The 17,397-nt window shown below is 55.6% G+C and overlaps 1 protein-coding gene across 3 annotated transcripts; it reads left to right on the top strand.

Annotated features, from left to right (window-relative positions):
• Positions 1-1,242: 1,242 nt before the first annotated feature.
• LOC121438080 (ADAMTS-like protein 4) lies at positions 1,243-12,470 on the top strand. Of its 3 annotated transcripts, XM_041638300.1 has the most exons (20): positions 1,243-1,288; positions 1,415-1,554; positions 2,648-2,887; positions 3,467-3,564; positions 3,931-3,988; positions 4,266-4,603; positions 4,748-5,378; positions 5,778-5,880; positions 6,602-6,738; positions 7,090-7,294; positions 7,529-7,701; positions 7,879-7,987; positions 8,087-8,269; positions 8,442-8,571; positions 8,831-9,035; positions 9,271-9,447; positions 10,665-10,868; positions 10,966-11,145; positions 11,391-11,535; positions 11,672-12,470. In XM_041638300.1, exons 4-20 carry the CDS (start codon positions 3,545-3,547, stop codon positions 11,806-11,808), a joined length of 3,135 nt encoding a protein of 1,044 aa, XP_041494234.1. In that variant the 5' UTR covers positions 1,243-1,288; positions 1,415-1,554; positions 2,648-2,887; positions 3,467-3,544; the 3' UTR covers positions 11,809-12,470. The 3 variants fall into 3 exon arrangements, with proteins under 3 accessions (XP_041494234.1, XP_041494236.1, XP_041494237.1); XM_041638302.1 differs by lacking the exons at positions 1,243-1,288; positions 2,648-2,887 and having other exon boundaries at positions 1,399-1,554; XM_041638303.1 differs by lacking the exons at positions 1,243-1,288; positions 10,966-11,145; positions 11,391-11,535; positions 11,672-12,470 and having other exon boundaries at positions 1,403-1,554; positions 10,563-10,696.
• The last annotated feature ends 4,927 nt before the right edge of the window (positions 12,471-17,397 follow it).

Below are 17,397 nucleotides of genomic sequence, written 5' to 3'. Positions count from 1 at the left end.
ACGTTGAGGATGGAGACTAACTCCTGTGCCCTCAGCAAAAGCTATCCAAGAAATATTAGGCAGGACATCAAGGGCCTTTGTGGTTCTGTGGGCTCACAAGACAATGTTGCTAGTGCTTCTATAGTGTTTTGACATTTTGGTTGTGAGCCTGGCCTTTAATGGCTAAACCATCTCTTTGACCTTATTTGGGTGTTGTTTATTGTTGTTGAGATTGGGATGGTCTCACTCTGTAGCCCAGTCTGCCCTAAAACTTGCTGGCTTTCCCAGGCTGGTCTTGAACTTGCAGTGGTCCTCCTGCCTCAGCCACCTAAGTGCTGAGATTAGAAATATACACAACCATGCACTATGTGTTTTTGTTTTTCAGAAAATTTACAAGGTTGGACAGGTGTGGTGGTGCAGGACTTTAATCCAGACGCAAGGCAGGTGGATTTGTGTGAGTTGGGGGCCAGCCTGGTCTACACAGCGAGGTCCAGGCCGGCAAGGACTCCATAATAGGTCCCTGCCTCGAAAATAAACAGCCAAATAAATATTTACAAAAAGACAAACAATATAAATAGAACAAAAATCACAAAAAGTAAAAGCCTTTTTTTTCATTCCTTCTTCACTTGGCACCCCTTCTGAGTCATTCTTCCACATGGAGATGGACAGACATTTCCTGCCTAATTTACACACCAGTCTCCCATTCTACAGACGACACTGCGGCATTGAAGTTGAAGTGCTCATGAAAGACGACAGAGCTGGCAAGCGCTCAAGCTGAAATTCAAATCCAAATTTGTCTGACTCATAATTCAACGTGCATTCCTTCCGCTAAGCTCTGGGGTGTAAAATTTTATGGATGAAGAAACCGAGGCTCACATACGTCCTCGGCCATCAGAGCCACACGGTTCACTGCCCAGCATGGGAAAAGTGGAGGGGATGGCATGGGCTGCGTGGAGGAGAGGGCCTCGGCTTGGGTGGATCTGAGATTGCGCAGGGCCACGGGGTCCAGTTTGTGAATCCCCCTGCGGTCCGCGACTTGCCCGTGTTCTTCGGGTACAAGGTCCACCAGAGGCCGCTCTGCCAGGGTCGGTGGGGTTTAAGCCCCGGGGTGGGTGCGGGAGCGGTGCCGGCTGCGTGGCTGCACGGCTCGTTGCCGTCCGGGGCGCCCGGAGTGGGTGATTGCGGCCAGCGCGTGGCGGGCGGGGCGTGGGCGGCGCGAGGCGGAGCCTGCCGCGGGCGGCGCTGTCCCCAGGCTCCCAGCCGCGGTGGCCGCTGTGGAGGGCAGCTGGAGAGAGCGGGCGCAGAGAAGGTAGAGGCTCCCCGACCCCCGCCCGGGTTCTCCCGGTCACAGAACAGCGGACCCTGGAGCGAATTCCTGGGGAGGGGGTCTGGTCCCATCATCCGGGCAAGGACTTGAGCCAAGATTCCTATTAAGTCACACAGTGAAATTGGAAAACATACGGGACCTCCCTGCAAGCCGGCGCCGCCCGCTTCCTCCCCGAGGGGCTTCGAGAGGATGCGACCCGACGCCTGCACTCCGGGAACGCAGGGCTAGGGTGTCCGGGAGGGATGCGGGTGAGTGCCCTTCGCACAGCTCAGCCTGTTGGGAGAGTCTGAGGAAAAAGAAAGACACCTGTTGGGATGGAATTCTGACGGGACAGCAACTCTTCTCTGCCAGTCCAGTACTTACTGGCGCTTCTTTCCCCCAGCAATGGCTCACTTGCCCGAGGTGAGCCCGAGGGTGAAGGGGTTAGCTCCGTGCAGGTCACTTTCCTTGACGTCAATGGCCCAATGTGGGGCGTGACCAGGAGCAGCCCAGGTTGGTCCTTACCAGGGTCCACCTTGACTTCAGGGTGCCCGCGTCCAACTTCTGCCTTCCTCACCCTGGGCGTGAAAAAGGGACAACAAGCATACATTTGTGCAGGGAGGGGGGAGTCTGCTTCTGCTCCCCTATGCAGGGGAGGGTGGGGTGAACTTTTCCAGAGAGGGAGCCAGGCCTGGCCCTGGCCCCAGGAGTTCTCGTCACCCCCCACCCCTCACTTCTCCAGAGAGCTGCCAAAGCCAGCTCAGGACAGGATTATGTGTACTGGGTAGACCACGGAGAGGCTGCAGGGACAGACAGACCTGGGGGAGCAGAGAGAAGCAGAGGGAGGTGGAGAGGGGACCAGCATCCAAGAAGAGACAGGTTGTGTGCCTCACCCCTTCTCCTTCCTTCCAGCCTCACAGGGCGGGCAGGTAGAGGGTTAGTGGGTGGGTTGAACATCAGTGGCTGACCCAGCAAGGGGAAGGAGAAGGCTCAGCCACTCTGTTCCCTTCTGCAAATTCCCAAGTCCTGGGGTCCTGGGGAGGGGGAGCAGGACCTAACTTTGCTTTCCCTGTCTTTCGCCTGCCCTGAGCTGGCCTGCCTTGGCCTGCAATCCTTGGATTCCCCTGGTGCTGCCATTCAGATCCAACAGAAACAGTGTTTTTCCTGGAAAGCAGAACTGAGATGGGATGAGGGGTGTGGGTGAGAAGGAAGGGGCTTGGAGGACAGGGGGTAGGGAGAGACAGGCCTGGAGGACAGGGTACCCAGTGTTCAAGGCTAGACTTCAGGCTGCACTTCCTTGATAGCAGGAGAAGCTGCTGACTGGGAAGTCTGAGCAGCTATGACTGCATCTTCCCCTTCTAGGTGCCCAGCCATTTTGGCTGCGAATTGGAAGAAAAAATAAAAAGAAGAAAACTAGCTGTCCATGAACTAAGTCGCCCTGAGCCAGTGCCTCGTGGGTGCTGGCACCCACAGGGAGCTTAAGTCACCACCATTCGCCCACTTAGCTTATCCCTTGGACAAGAAAGGGCCTGTGGTAGCCCAGATGCCCTGGCCGTCTATAAGGAGCTTTAGCTAAGAGGGGAAGAAAGAGGCCGGAGGCAGGTAGGAAAGGAATGCCCTTGTGATTTCTTTCTTTCTTTCTTTCTTCCTTCCTTCCTTCCTTCCTTCCTTTCTTTAATTTGGTTTGGTTTTAGGGAAGGAGGTTTTTTGTTTGTTTGTTTTGAGATGGGGGGGGTCTCACGTCACCCAGGCTGGCCTTGAACTCCTGATCCTCCTGTTCCCTATCCCAAAGGGTGGGATTAAGGCTTTTGCCCCCACACCTGGTGCCAAGGGCCCTCTGACTGACTGCTCATAGGGGCGCCTGGCATAGCCTGCCTCCTTGGTCCTAGAGCTCTGGAGAAAGAATGTCCTGGTCCAGCTGCCTATGCACTGTCCCTCCTCGGGGCTTCTGGAGGAGCTAAGCCATCTTGGGCCATAGGGAGGGACTCAATTGAACTGGAAGGCTGAGGTCAGCCCCCCACCCTGGCCTCAGCAGATGACAAAGAGCGTTCCTTGTTGCTCCCACCCTTAGGTAGTAAAGGGGTGGACCAATCTTCCCTCTGCCCCGCTGGTGCTGTGCTGAGACAGCCCTTCAGTATCCCGGCTATCTAGAGGGTAACCAGTGTGCTGCTTCCTCCTCAGAACACCCTCCGTGCCCAGATGCCAGAGTAGCTACCCTGTCCCCTGCTCCCCAGCCCAGGGGCAGTCAAGGGAAGAGCAATGGAGACCTGCTTGGGCAGGTAAGAGCAAGGGCTATCAGTGCAGAGACCGCTCTATCTCTAATAGCAAGGGAAGGGACTGAGTAGTTGCGGCAGACGCCTTAAACTCAGGAGGCAGAGGCAGGTGGAGCTCTGTGAGTTCAAGAACAGCCTAGTCCACAGAGCTAGTTCCAGGACAACCAGGGTAACACAGAAAAACCCTGTCTTGAAAGACCAAAAAAGAAAAGAAAAAGAGAAGGTAGGGATTGTTAGAAGGGGCCTGGTCAGTGACAAGGGACTTCTGCTTCCTGAGAAGTTGGCAACCAGGATGTGGGGAGCCTGGGTGGGGGTGGGTAATGTCGTAACACTCCTGGCTCCCTCTGACGGCCCCCACCCCTTGACGTGCAGGCTCTGGCTATGTGTGATGCTGCTTCTGCCTCTTCTTCAGCTCTGCCAAGATCAGGAGGTGAGCCCTAGCCAAGGGAGCCGCTGCTACTCTGCCCAGGGTCCCCCTACTCTGCCCTGGCCTCCCCTTTAGGGAGGCTTCACTTTCTCCCTGGGAGACTTCAGCCCCTCATCCAGGCTTGGCCCAGCCAGTGTCCCTGCCAACTCCCTCCCTTTTGGTTAGAGAACCCAAAGGCTGGAGTCTGGCCCTCCCAACACATGTGACCTTGGACAACTAACAACCCTTGACCCTTGACACTAACTCTGACTGCGTTGTGTGTCCTCCCACCCCTGTGCAGCTGTTTGGACCTTCTCTTCCAACACCATCAGAGGAGGACCAGGTTCCTGAGGGCCTCTGGGGACATTGGGGCCGGTGGGCCCCCTGCTCCCAGCCCTGTGGGGTGGGGGTGCAGCGCAGAAGCCGAATATGTGAACTGCACCCTGGCCTATCCCTTCCTCCCCGACCCCCAAGACATCCAGAAGCCCTCCGGCCCCGGGGTCAGGGCTCCAGACCCCAGACTCCCCGGGATCCCCAGTCCCTGTACAGACCACCACCTCGGGGAAGGGGTGGCCCTCTTCAAGGTCCTGCTTCTCAACTGGGGAGAGAGAAGATCCAAGAGACTCAAGGGGCCCAGAGGTGAGGCCCTGAGGGCCCAGCAGCGTAGGGAGAGGTGGAGGAACGGAAAGGGGCAAGGGGTCTTCGCCTCTACAGGCTGATCTTTCAGGATGTGAACTGGGGAGACGGGCTAGGAGATGATTCGAGTCTGCACCATCCTCTCAGGTCCCGGGTTCGAGACCCTATCAAGCCAGGGATGTTTGGTTATGGGAGAGTGCCCTTTGCCTTGCCGCTGCACCGGAGCCGCAGGCACCCCCGCAGAACCAGACTGGAGCAACCGAAGAACTCTACAGGGAAAGGGCCCCTTCCATCCCAGCCTTTAAGCACAGAAGCGGCCCCTGCAGACCGCAGCCCTCAAACGCAGCTTCCGGAACTGCATGCCCATCCCGGCTCCCCCCAAGCTGAAACTCCAAAGCCTGGAAGTACTCAGATAGAGGTGCCCCCCAGAAGCGGTTCTGCTCCCTCTGACACGGGGATCCCTTCACCCACGTCCTTCGTTGGAGACAGTAGGTCTTTCCAGGGATCCCCTGGGCCACGGATGCCATCTTCCCAGGGTTGGAACAGTCCCCAGGGAGCAGAGCCACGCCCTCATCCTTTCCCTTCTGTCCCCCGGAGTCGGAGTCGAGGCCAACAGAGCAGGGGGCCCTGGAGACCTCGAGGGAGTCCTCCCAGGTCCCCAGAAGGCTGGCTGCCTCTGACAAGAGACTCCAGCCCCCGCTGGAGCCTTTTTACTTCCGGTAGCCCTGTTCCAAAATGCCCTGGGGAAAGCGAGCAGCTGAGAGCCTGCAGTCAAGAGGTGAGATCTTCCTCTGGGTCCCCTACCCCAGGCTCTCATGTCCCCTGACCCGAGTCCCCAACCCGAGTCCTCAGTTTGTGGACTTAGACCTCAGGGTGGTGGTTCTTTTCTTTTTAGTTTTTCGAGACAGGGTTTCTCTGTAGCTTTGGAGCCTGTCCTGGAACTAGCTCTGTAGACCAGGCTGGCCTAGAACTCACAGAGATCCGCCTGCCTCTGCCTCCCGAGTGCTGGGATTAAAGGCGTGTGCCACCACCGCCCTGCAGGGTGGTGGTTCTAACTTCAGGGCAGGAACCTTGGTGTTCTGGGGAGCTGACCTACCAGTATCCAGTCCCTAGTCCAGCCCTAGCTTGCACCCCAGGTTTCCTCCCCGGTTCTGATGCTGTGTATCTGCCTCCTCAGCTTTGCCCCCCTGAGCAGCCAGACCCCAGAGCCCTGCAGTGTGCTGCCTTTGACTCCCAGGAATTCATGGGCCAGCTGTACCAGTGGGAGCCCTTCACTGAAGGTGCAGTTTCTAGTCCCCTGGCAGGGCTGACTCGGGTTTGGGTGGCTCCTCTCTGCCTCCTGTGTCTTAATTCTCAGTTCTCAGCAGAGACTCAGCCCTGACCTGAGAAGGGTGGAGTGTTCAGAAAGTGATGGGTGGATGGCCGGGACATGGTGGGCTGGGATGCCTCTTGGTTTTGATCTGGGAGGGGTGTGAATGTGACCGGGTCACTGGTGCCAGCAGAGACATCTTCGTGCTGGCATAGCGGGCGCTCCCAGGTTACTGTCCACTTGTCAGCTTGTCACCAAGACAAATCCATGGGCTATGAACTCACAGTCAGGAAAGATAGGATGGCTCATTGGGTAAAGACGCTTCAGCCTGATGGTCGGAGTGTGGTCTCCAGACCCATCATGGAAGGAGGGGACCCACTCCTGCAAGCCGACCTCTGACTCCCACAGGAGCACCCCACTCCAGACACACTCCAAACAGCAACAACAAAACCCCCTTTTTGATGGCCAGGTGCAGAACTTCCCCTGTTTTAGGAGAATGAGGTAGGAGGATCAGTAAAATTCATAAGCTTGACACCACATAGCACAACAAAAACAAAAGACAAACAACAAAACCCTAAGCATAGGAAACTGTACCCTCCCTTCCTCCACAGCAACTTCAGGAGGACTACTGGGACTCTGGGGATGCTCCCTCCGTTAGGGACCCCTGCTAACTATCATGTCTTACCCCTCAGTTCAGGGTTCCCAGCGCTGTGAACTAAACTGTCGCCCCCGTGGCTTCCGCTTCTATGTCCGTCACACTGAAAAGGTTCAGGATGGGACCCTGTGTCAGCCTGGATCCCTAGATATTTGTGTCGCGGGTCGCTGCCTGGTGAGGGAGGGCAGGGTGTTGGTGAGGGAGGGCAGGGTGTTGGTGAGGGAGGGCAGGGTGTTGGTTTCCACACTAGCATGCTTGCACGTGCACGCGCGCACACACACACTCCTTTAATTTATTATTACAACAGTGGAAACACCAGACTGGGGTGGCCAAAAGGAGGTTCTTGCGGTCCAGCAAGGGGTGTGTTGTAGGCAGGATCCCACCGGACTTGGCTAGGCTTCTCTGCAGTTGGTTGGGGATGGAGGAGCAGGTCAGGGGGTGAGCTGGGGGCCCTGTGTGGAGTAGGGCCGGGTGTGAGGTGTGCCTGGCTTTTGTGTGGCCCCTGCCTCACCTCACTTTTCCCAGAGCCCCGGCTGTGATGGGATCCTTGGCTCTGGCAGGCGTCCAGATGGTTGCGGAGTCTGCGGAGGTGATGGCTCTACCTGTCGGCTCATTTCGGGAAACCTTACTGACCGAGGGGGCCCCTTGGGCTATCAAAAGATCCTGTGGATCCCTGCGGGAGCCACCCATCTTCAGATTTCCCAGTTCCGACCCAGTTCCAATTACCTCGGTGAGAAACTCAGTCCTAAGTCCCAGTCCACCCTGTTTCTTTGATCTGCCTCCCCTCTTCAGCACAGCAAAAGGCCAAACAGGAAGAGGTTGGTGGCCTTCCCCCAAGCCTGGTGGAGTGGGTGAGGGAGGTGGATGGCTGAGGTCCCGAGGTCCTAGGGTTCTGGGCAGGTGGCATGCACCAAGGCTCAGGAAGGTATGCCACTGTCACTCAGTTCAGGGTTCTGTCTTTTAGCACTTCGAGGGCCTGGGGGCCGCTCCATTATCAACGGAAACTGGGCTGTGGATCCTCCAGGGTCCTATTCGGCCGTCGGGACTGTCTTCCAGTACAACCGTCCTCCTCGGGAGGAAGGCAAGGGGGAGAGTCTGTCAGCCGAAGGCCCCACCACCCAGCCCATGGACGTCTATGTAAGCCTGAGGCGGGAGGAGGAGCACTAGACTGCTGGAGAGAGAGGCCCCTTAGGGCAGAGCCGTGGGGGTCCCTTAGGGAGAAATCTGGTGTATTCCCCTCTTTTTTTTTACCCGCCCCTCCCCCTCCGTATTCCCCTCTTGTCACCCCAAACATTTGCTATTTTCTCTCCTCAGATGATCTTTCAAGAGGACAACCCAGGTGTTTCTTATCAGTATGTCATCGCCTCCCCTCCTGCCCTGGAGAGCCCCTCCACCAAGCCTCCAGCCCTTCAACTTCAGCCTGGTAAAACTAGGATCCTCAGACCCACAAAAGGGGTGCGGCAGTGACGGGGTGCCCGGGTTGCAGAGAAGCATCTGATTGGGCTCCTGGACTCCCCTGCAGAGATGCTGAGGGGAGAGCCCCTACTTGCTCCAGCTCCTCGCCCAGTTCGGGCACCAGGCACCCTCCAGCGTCAGGTGCGGATTCCCCAAGTGCCTGCCCTGACTCACGCCAGGACATCCCTGGGGTCCATCGGATACTGGAAGCAAGTGGGGCATTCCGAATGTTCAGCATCCTGCGGCAAAGGTGAGCCTGCATGCCTGTCTTGCTGGCGCATCAGCCCAAATCCCCATTCTGTGTATCTATATAGATTCCATCTCCTGGACCCGTGGGTCTGTACTGGACCCTGTGTCTGGAACCTCACTGGAATTGGGCTCTGAGTTCCTGCCTCCCCTGGCTGCCCTCTTATTCCCTTCAGGTGTTTGGCGCCCCATTTTCCTCTGCATTTCCCGTGAGTCAGGAGAGGAGATGGATGAACAGAGCTGTGCCACGGGTGCCAGACCCCCAGCTTCCCCTGAACCCTGCCATGGGCCCCCGTGTCCCCCATAGTGAGTATGGTCCACAGGGAAGGTTAGTCCACAACCTTCTTACCTGGACTCTGTAGCAATTTCCTAGCTCCTGTCTGCACGGAGACGTTAGATTAGAAAGGTTGGCATCCCTTAGATTGTGAGGAAACCCTGGCGGCTTCCTTCCCGGCTAGGAACGCAGCCTCCAGCTGTGAAATGTGCTCTTTTCCTCTGAGGGTCCCAGCCGGGCAACCCCACACATCTCCGCCCGTCTTTCTCTCTGCCCCACCCACGTTCACAGCTGGGAGGCTGGGGAATGGACGTCCTGCAGCCGGTCCTGCGGCCCTGGCACCCAGCACCGCCAGCTGCTCTGCAGACAAGAATTTGGAGGCGGTGGCTCCTCTGTGCCTCCAGAGCGTTGTGGGCATCTCCCCCGGCCCAACATCACCCAGGCTTGTCAGCTGCACCTCTGCGGCCACTGGGAGATTAGCTCCCCCTGGAGCCAGGTGAGCGGGTGCAGGTGCGGAGAGCCCTGGAGAAGACAGGGCAGTGGTTTCCCCGCCGTTTTCTCTGTCGTCATAAACTACAAACAAGACCTACATGGAACCCCAGCATTAGGGAGATGCACGGTGATGGTCAGCCTGAGCCTGTGCTCGGCTCCCGCGGTCTGTAAAGCCCTGGTTCTGTAGGACGGCCGGAGGATGATGAGTAATGCAGGGTCTCTGTTTTCTTGTCTTTCAGTGCTCAGTGCGTTGTGGCCGTGGTCAGAGAAGCCGGCAAGTCCGGTGCGTGGGAAGCAATGGCGACGAAGTGAGCAAGCAGGAGTGTGCTTCCGGGCCTCCCCCACCGCCCAGCAGAGAGGCCTGCGACATGGGACCCTGTACCACAGCCTGGTTTCACAGCGACTGGAGTTCCAAGGTGGGGCCCACAAGCCAGGCTTCCCTGGTCACCATGTCCCAAGCCACTCTGTCACAACCTGTCCAAATCAGCTTGATAAACTTTTATTTCTCCTGGCCTAGGACCTCAGAGCTAAGTGGGGAGCTTGCATTCCCAACTGTCATTTTAGGGCCTGGAGACCGATGTGAGAGGCCACGTAGTAAATTCCAGGCTACATGACCTAGAGCAGAACCTGTCTTAAAAACAACAGCAGGCTGGGTGAGGCAGCACACCTTTAACCCCGTTAAGGCAGGTGGACCTCTGTGAGTCTGTGGCCAGCCTGGTCTACATACTGAGTTTTAGGCTAGCCAGGGCTACAAAATGAGACCCTGACTCAAAAACATCACCACCACCAACAATAACAACAACAACAAAAAAAAAAAAAAACCCCAACCAAATAAACAAAAACGAAAGAAACAAGAAAAAATGGGCTGGAGAGAGGGCTCAGTACTTAAGCCCCCTCCCTGCTCTGCTGGAGGACCTGGGATCAGTTTTCGGCACCCATAGCAAGTGGCTCACAACTGAGGCTAACTCCAGCTCCAGTAGATCTGGCGCCCTCTTCTGGCCTCTGTGGGCATATGCGGCATACACAGACATAAAATAACAAAATTGGTGAGGTGGCTCAGTAGGTGAAGAGCACTCACTGGGCAAGCCTGACAACTGAGTGAGGTCCCTGGGCCCTACAGTGGAGGGAGAGAGAGCCAGCCCCTGTGAACTCACTTACCATACACTGGCTGGGTGTTGGCGCAGGCCGGGGAGGCAGAGGCAGGAGGATCTCTGTGAGTTCAAGGACAGCCGAGACTACATAAGAGACCCTGATTATTTAGATAATAATAAATAACAATTACATTATGTAGCAATAAAGTTTTATTTAAAAATGAGATGGGATGTAGTTAAAATTGGTAGTGTGCTTGTCTCAGCATGTACGAGGCCCCACTTTTGATCCCTAGTATCACATGAACCCGGTGTAATGGCACACACCTGTAATCCCAGCACCCAGGAGGTAGAGACAAGAGGATAAGAAATTCAAGGTTATCTCAGCTTCACACCAGGTTCGAGGCCAGTCTGGAAATCTAGCTGTCTGCCTCCTCTTACAGGCTGGTACCCCAGGGCACTCCTGAACCCCCAGATGTGGGGCCTCCCCTCCTGTCCAGTCACCAGCAGCCTCCCTTCACACAGGCCACTCTCCCTCTCAACAGTGCTCAGTCGAGTGTGGGACAGGAATCCAGAGACGCTCTGTGGTCTGCCTTAGGAGTGGGGAGACCCTCCAGGGGGACCAGGAAGCAGGAGCAGGAAGCACTGAGCAGGGCTGCCCTCTCAGAAGCCGCCCTCCTGACATGCGTGCCTGCAGCTTAGGGCCCTGTGAGAGGACATGGCGCTGGTACACAGGGCCCTGGAGTGAGGTCAGCTGAGGGCCGGGAGATGGGGGGCAGGAGGGAAGCCAGTCCTGATGGGTCCCACATCCGGAACTGGAGTGATCTATCTTCCCCGCTTACACAGTGTTCCTCGGAGTGTGGATCTGGCACGCAGCACAGAAACATCATCTGCGTGTCTAAACTGGGAGCCGAGTTCAATGTGACTACTCCCAGCGACTGTTCCCACCTCCCCAGGCCCCCTGCGCTGCAGCCCTGTCAGGGGCAGGCCTGTGAGGACCGATGGTTTTCGACTCTCTGGAGTCCGGTGAGTGCCTGGCTCCCTTGCTCTGCTCCATGTGGGCCTCTAGCAAAGAGGGCTTTTCTCGCTGCACTCAGCCCAGGACAACTCAGGTGAGCGCTCATGCGGCCCCACTTCCCAGAGACTCGGGGAAACTGGTGGACCTTGGGCCCCTGGATAATGTTCCTCCGCTATCTTTCGGAGAGGGAGGGGGTAGTCTGAGGAGCAGCCCTGGGAACTTTAATGTTGACTGACGGCTATGGTCTCCCCAGTGTTCTCGCTCCTGCGAGGGAGGCACGCAGACACGGGAAGTCCAGTGCCTGAGTGCCAACCACACTCTGAGCGCCCGATGCTCTCCTCACCTGCGACCTTCCCGAAAGCGGGCCTGTAACAGCCAGCCCTGCCACCAGCGCCCTGGTAAAGAGCTTCCCTGTCCACCCCCAGCAGAGGGGAATTAGCTGGAATGTGGGCAGATGAGAAGGCTGGTGGGAGCGGGCAACACACTTCAGAGAGATGATGTCAGTCCTGTCTTGTGCCATTGACCTGTCTTCAGATGACCAATGCAAGGACAACTCTCCACACTGCCCCCTGGTGGTGCAGGCCCGGCTCTGCGTCTACCCCTACTACACAGCTACCTGCTGCCGCTCGTGCGCCCACGTCCTGGAGCGGTCCCAGCTGGAGCCTGCTTGAAATGGGTCCAAGAGATCCTTCTCTTCATGGTTTTCTTACGCTAGCACTGGGCACCCACTGGCGAGCCCACTCTGTATCCCTCTGGCTTCTCACCTGGTCTCAGTGTCACCAGAGATGTCTGTCCTCCGCTTTGAGAGGATAAGGGGACTGTTCACCTGCTGTTGGGTTTGCTCTATAGCGTGACGCCCTAAGATGTGAGCCTACCTGGGTGTCTGCCCCTGCGTATGTGCCACTTCCCCAAAAGCAGACTGGGGAAGAGTGGGAAGTGGGCGACGCTTGTTTCCCGGATGCTTTCTGGGCTGAGGAGGATCAGGGTTACCTCCCCACACTAGTCTGATCTACTTAAAGTGTGCCCCCACAAGTTCCAGTGTGTGTCCCAATCCTGATTCCCAGGTCAGTTCTCACACCTAAGCTACCCTGCTGCCCCCCCCCCCCGCCCTTATCTAGCCTCTGTATCCCTACCTCCCCATCAGCTAGGGGACCCTTGCTACCCTACCTTGCCCAGGAAGGACCAGGCCTCTCCAGAGCAGGGACCAGTTGTGAAGAGGATGAAAAAGAGAGCTGTCAGCATAAGACACCCTCGCCCCCGCCCCCACTCCACCCCCAAAGTGATGCCCATCCCAGAACTAATTTATTTTTTATTAAAGTTGATTGTGACAAATGACGCTCTTCGTTGTCCTGAGGACCCCGCTGTCTGAGCAGTGGTCCAGAATATGGTGTGGGCAGGGGACCGGCACTTAGGATGGGAGGAAGGGTAGGCTCCAAGGGCTATGGAGTACGGATCAGACAGCCTGGCTCAGAGTCCCGAGATCCTGCTCTGCCCCACAATTGCAGATGGCCCATTAGCCACTAGGGGCCACTGCCTCTCCCGGTTCAGGAGCCGTGGGCTTTTGAGTAGGCTCTTCCTGTAATCTCTGGAAATCCAGTAGGACTTTCCGGGCCAAGAAGGCTGTGTGAGTGTATGCGTGTGGGGTCACTGTTCAGGCTCTCTCGCCCTGGCCCTCGCTTGTCTTCCCATGGGTGCACCTTACCCCATTCCCTTGCTCAGCAGAATCAGAAGAACCCAGCCTGGTTCTCTGGAAGTGCAGGATGAGGGAGGCGTGGCCAAGGCAGTACCGGACGTCCTGCCAGAGACACATTCCTTAGAGACGTCTCACCAGGCCTCCTCCCTCCGCCCCCTTCCCTGTTCTTTTCAAAGTAAATAACTTGCTAAAGGTGCCGTGAAGGGGACAGCTTTTTCCACTTTGCAAACCGGTCCCTGACCCCTGTGGTTCTGAGGTCTGAGTTCTGGCTCCTGGAGGTAGCGCCCTCCCCATCCGTGCCTCTCCAACAAGCTGGTTTGGCCACTAGCAAAGGCCTGCAGGCCCAGTTTCACCCGTGACAACTGTGTTCTGATCGGGTCCCGAGTCCCTTCTACCGCAGCAAAGCCCTTACGCTCCCTGCCTTGGGACTCAGGCTGTCCTGGCTGTGTGTGGCAGAGCAGAAAGAAGACAGCACAACTGGTGCAGAGTGGGTGAGAAGGACAAGGAGCCACTGGGAAATCACAGCTGAGGCAGAAGGATCACAAGGCCAGCCTGGGCTATACTGTGTGACTATCTCAAAAACACCAGGAAGAAAAACTGACTTCGGTCGGTCCAAAGCAGGGCACAAGGAGACTACGCGAATGCCCTGCCTCAGCCAGGCGATGGTGGGGCACACCTTTAATCCCAGTACTTGCGAGGCCTAGGCAGAGGCAGGTGGGTCTCTCTGAGTTCAAGGCTAGTCTGTAGACAAAGAGCTAGTTCCAGCACAGCTAGGGGCTACACAAGGAGACCCTGTCTTGAAACATTAAAATAATAATAATAATGAAGCGAATATTCGCTCTGCCCCTGGAGAGAAGTCAGATGTGTCTGTCTGGTGAGCCTGAAAGGGAAGTCAGAGTCACAGAACCCAGGGAAATTGGGTCCAGGAACCAGCTGATAGACACAGGCAGCAAAGGCAGAGTCCCAGGGCAAGGGAGGGGTGGCTTCAGTCCCAGGCCCTCCCATCAGTTCCTGGAAGCGGGACTGGGGTGGAGGCCACAGCTCAGCTGACTTCCCTCCCTTTTCAGGCCTCTTAGGGCTGTTGCTGGGCAGGTTCAGAGTTTAGTCTGGGCTTGAGAGCCAATCACAGGTGGAGAACGCAGCCACAGCCTTCCAGGGTTCCCCCAACATCATGAACACCTCCTCTTTTCTGACAGCCCCTGAGCTTTCAGGCTTCAGCCTGCCACTCTGGGGAGAGGAGGTCCTACCTTCTTCTTCCTCACTGTAAGCCTAAGGATTGTCGTCCGGTCACTGAGAGCAGTATGGGGTCAGAGCTGACATTTCTGGGAAACCTGACTTACAGCAACCTTTCCCCTGGCACCCTAGAAAGAGCCCTGTGGCCAGCCACTGCTTTGCTGACCTCTGGAACGCTTGGAAGGTCTAAGTAAGGAAGTTAAAACCCAAAAGGCAATGGGTGTGGTGAAGCCCCTGGTTTTGGTGCAGAAGGGGGAATTTAGGGAAGGACTTAAGAGGAACTGGACTGTGAGCCTTGAGATGGAGGTGGTGGTGGTAGGAGCAAAAGCCGTGAAGAGGCCAACACAAGGCCAGAGTCCTCCCCTCCGAGCGTCTGCTGGGGGAGGAGCTGGTTCTAGAGTACAGACGAACTGTATGGACTCAGATCAGCTGTGCTGGGGCATAGCTGGGCGAGAGAGTGTACTTTGCATACATGAAGCCCTGGGCAAGCGTTATTTTTTAAAAGCTCCAGTGGGTAGGGATTCCCCTCCCCCTTCTTGACTTCCTGAGGTAAATACCCTCTCAATTTACGCTGCAGCCTTTCTACTAAATTTAGTGACCAGACTCCCACCCTGCTAGGCCACCCTGTGTGCAGCTGCAGAGGTGGCTCTGATGGGGTTTCAGCATTCCCCGCACGTCTACTCACGGAGACTCCACTGTCTGGTCAGGAGGGAAGCAGAGCTGCTGCCCAGTGCCTGAGTGTCTGCCACAGCTACTCTCTTCCATGAAACCAAGTGGACATTAAAGATCCACCGATGTGGATGGAGAACGAGACTCCGGAGCCACATCTGGATTCTCTCCAGCTGGTCCTTTCTTCTTCTTGCCTGCCCCCTTGGTAGCTCTGGCTTGCCTGTGCCCCTGAAGTGCCACCACACCAAACCCAGTGTCTGGCAGACTTCGCCTTCCCTGTCTTACTAGTGAACAGCATCGGGGAGCTTCTCCTGCAGCCAGGGAGCAGCACCCTTCCAACCCACCATCCCTGGGCTGAGTGGGGGTGTCTCAGGACAGAGGTTTGCTTGTTGCAGGAGGTGAAGAGACAAGAAAAGCACCTTTGCACAGGAAGCAGGCTCAGGAAAGTACCTATGGCTAACAAGAGAGACACTTTGGGTAACCTCAGCGTAACTAGCACCAGTCACCAATCTGGGCTTCTCCATGGAAGGGGGGGAAGGGACACTTCAAAGGCCGGACTTTCAGGGCTAGGGATGGAAGGTGGGTAGGAGGAGCTGCAGGGAACATCAGGTCTGTCTGCCTGAGATGGTGCTTTGCCCCAACACTGAAGCTGAGGATTATCAAGAGTTCTAGGCCACCCTAGGCTACAGAATGAGACCCTCTCCTTCATTCCACTCCCACAGAAGTAAAACAGACTAGGATATTCATTTCCTGTGTGAGAACCAAAACCTGTTGGTTTAGCTGGGAAGGGCCCACACAGCGTGCGCACGCGAGCACGCATGCACCCACGCACGTTTATTTTGTGTGTGAAAGGGGCATTCAAATGCCACTGCTAAAGTTAGGGGAAAACCTTCAGGTTTAGTTTTCTGCCACGTGAGTCCGGGGATCTGAACTCACGTCATCACACTTGGCAGCAAGTGCTTTCACCTGCTGAGCTGGGCCATCTTGCTGGCTCCACGTTAGATTCTTCTGAGCTTTACAGTAAGAGAGTAGCACACTGTACGCCCTTGCGCTAAGGGAAAGGTGCAGCAGGGGACCTATCTAGGGAGGTGCTGAGTCCACCTGCCCAATTAGTTTACTTTTGTCTTACATCTCATCTGCCCTGCTCTCCCTGGGGCTGATCACTGGCTGTTCACCTGTTTTTTGTTGTTTATTTACTTAGTTTTTTTTTTTTTCTCAAGACAAGGTTTCTTTGTGTAACAATCCTAGCTTTCCCGGAACTAGTTCTAGACCAGGCTGGACTCGAACTCACAGAGTTCCCCCTGCCTCCGCCTCCCGAATGCTGGGATTAAAGGTGTGTGCCACCACCACCCAGCAACATTTCTTTTAAATATGATCTTCATCCGGGACTTTTGGTCAAATCCTTATTCCACAAGTTTTTCTTTCACTCAGTATCGATGCATTCTTCTTTTAATTCTGCATACAGGTAACTGCAGAGGCCGGAAGAGAGCACTGCATCCCCTGAAGCTGGAACTGGTCACTTGTGAGCAGCTCTGGATTGGGGAACTGAGCTATGGTCCTCTGCAAGAGCAGCGAGCTCTTACTGACACCTCCCCAGCTCTCAAACCCCAATTCTTTTCTTTTTGAAGACAGGGTCTCCCTATGTAGACTAGGCTGGCCACCATTCCTGACTTAATTCTCTTATGCAGGTTCACACCACCATACCTGATTCACTGCTATCTTCATCATAGCTCACATCACAGAAAGGAAGAGATTCTATTTCAGACCAGACTTTAACCACCAAAGTGAGATTGCGGGGAGACAAGCAGGCAACGAGGGCTCTCTGCACCCAGGGTCACGCAGCTGCTGATGGATCAGAGTTGGGGTGCACCTTGGTGGTCCGAGGGCCCCAACTAGATCCCCAGCATGCACGCATGCGTGTGTGCACACACACACACACACCCTCGTTTCAACACATCTCAAAACATTTCCCTGTTTCTGTTTCACTGCCTCATGAGGGAGGGAGTTCTGAGAAATGACAGAACTTCACTTCCCACAGCTGCTGTCTGCAGGTTTTTGGTTTTTGTTGTTTTGTTTTTGGTTTTTGTTTTTTTGTTTTTTTTTTTTTTAAATTTTTCCTTGGACTAAGGTCTTTTTGTAGCCCAGCCTGGCTTCGAACTCAAGGCAACCCTTTTTGTCTGCCTTTTCTATGCTAGACTAGAACTGTTGGCATAATTTATGGTTTTTGTTTTGTTTTTTGAGACAGGATTTCTCTGTTTAACAGTCCTGGCTGTCCTTTGTAGACCAGGCTGGACTTGAACTCACAGAGATCCGCCTGCCTCTGTCTCCTGAGTGCTGGAATTAAAGGTGTGAGCCTCCACTGCCCAGTGTCTTTTTTTTTTTTTTTTTTTTTAATGAAGAGATGACAGAGGGAAGGCAAGAGGACATATCAAGCTTCTACTATTAATCCGGAACGTTCCACACCAGGAGACTCCCCTGTGCAGCCTTCACCTGCGGGCTGTAGTGCACTTCTCAGATCTGGGTTCTCAGGGTCAAAAGGAAACAAACAAGACTATCATCCTCAGGAAACAACGTGTGCAACAAACCTAACAGCTGCTTCTCTGTGGCAGCCCAGCTGTCCCCCCACCCCATGTCCAAGGCAGAGACTGCTCCAGGCACACTGAAG

The sequence above is a fragment of the Microtus oregoni genome, unplaced genomic scaffold, assembly GCF_018167655.1.
Source record: "Microtus oregoni isolate MIOR12 unplaced genomic scaffold, Mior012 000054F_ref0000373, whole genome shotgun sequence".
NCBI lineage: Eukaryota > Metazoa > Chordata > Mammalia > Rodentia > Cricetidae > Microtus > Microtus oregoni.
This window is presented reverse-complemented; position numbering and strand designations above follow the sequence as displayed.

Excerpts from the sequence above, each read along its gene's own strand:
- LOC121438080 (XM_041638300.1), top strand. The coding sequence starts at position 3,545 with ATGGAGACCTGCTTGGGCAG. Across the intron at positions 3,565-3,930 it reads ATGGAGACCTGCTTGGGCAG|GCTCTGGCTATGTGTGATGC; the intron begins GTAAGAGCAAGG and ends CTTGACGTGCAG. Across the intron at positions 7,702-7,878 it reads CCCAGCCCATGGACGTCTAT|ATGATCTTTCAAGAGGACAA; the intron begins GTAAGCCTGAGG and ends TTCTCTCCTCAG.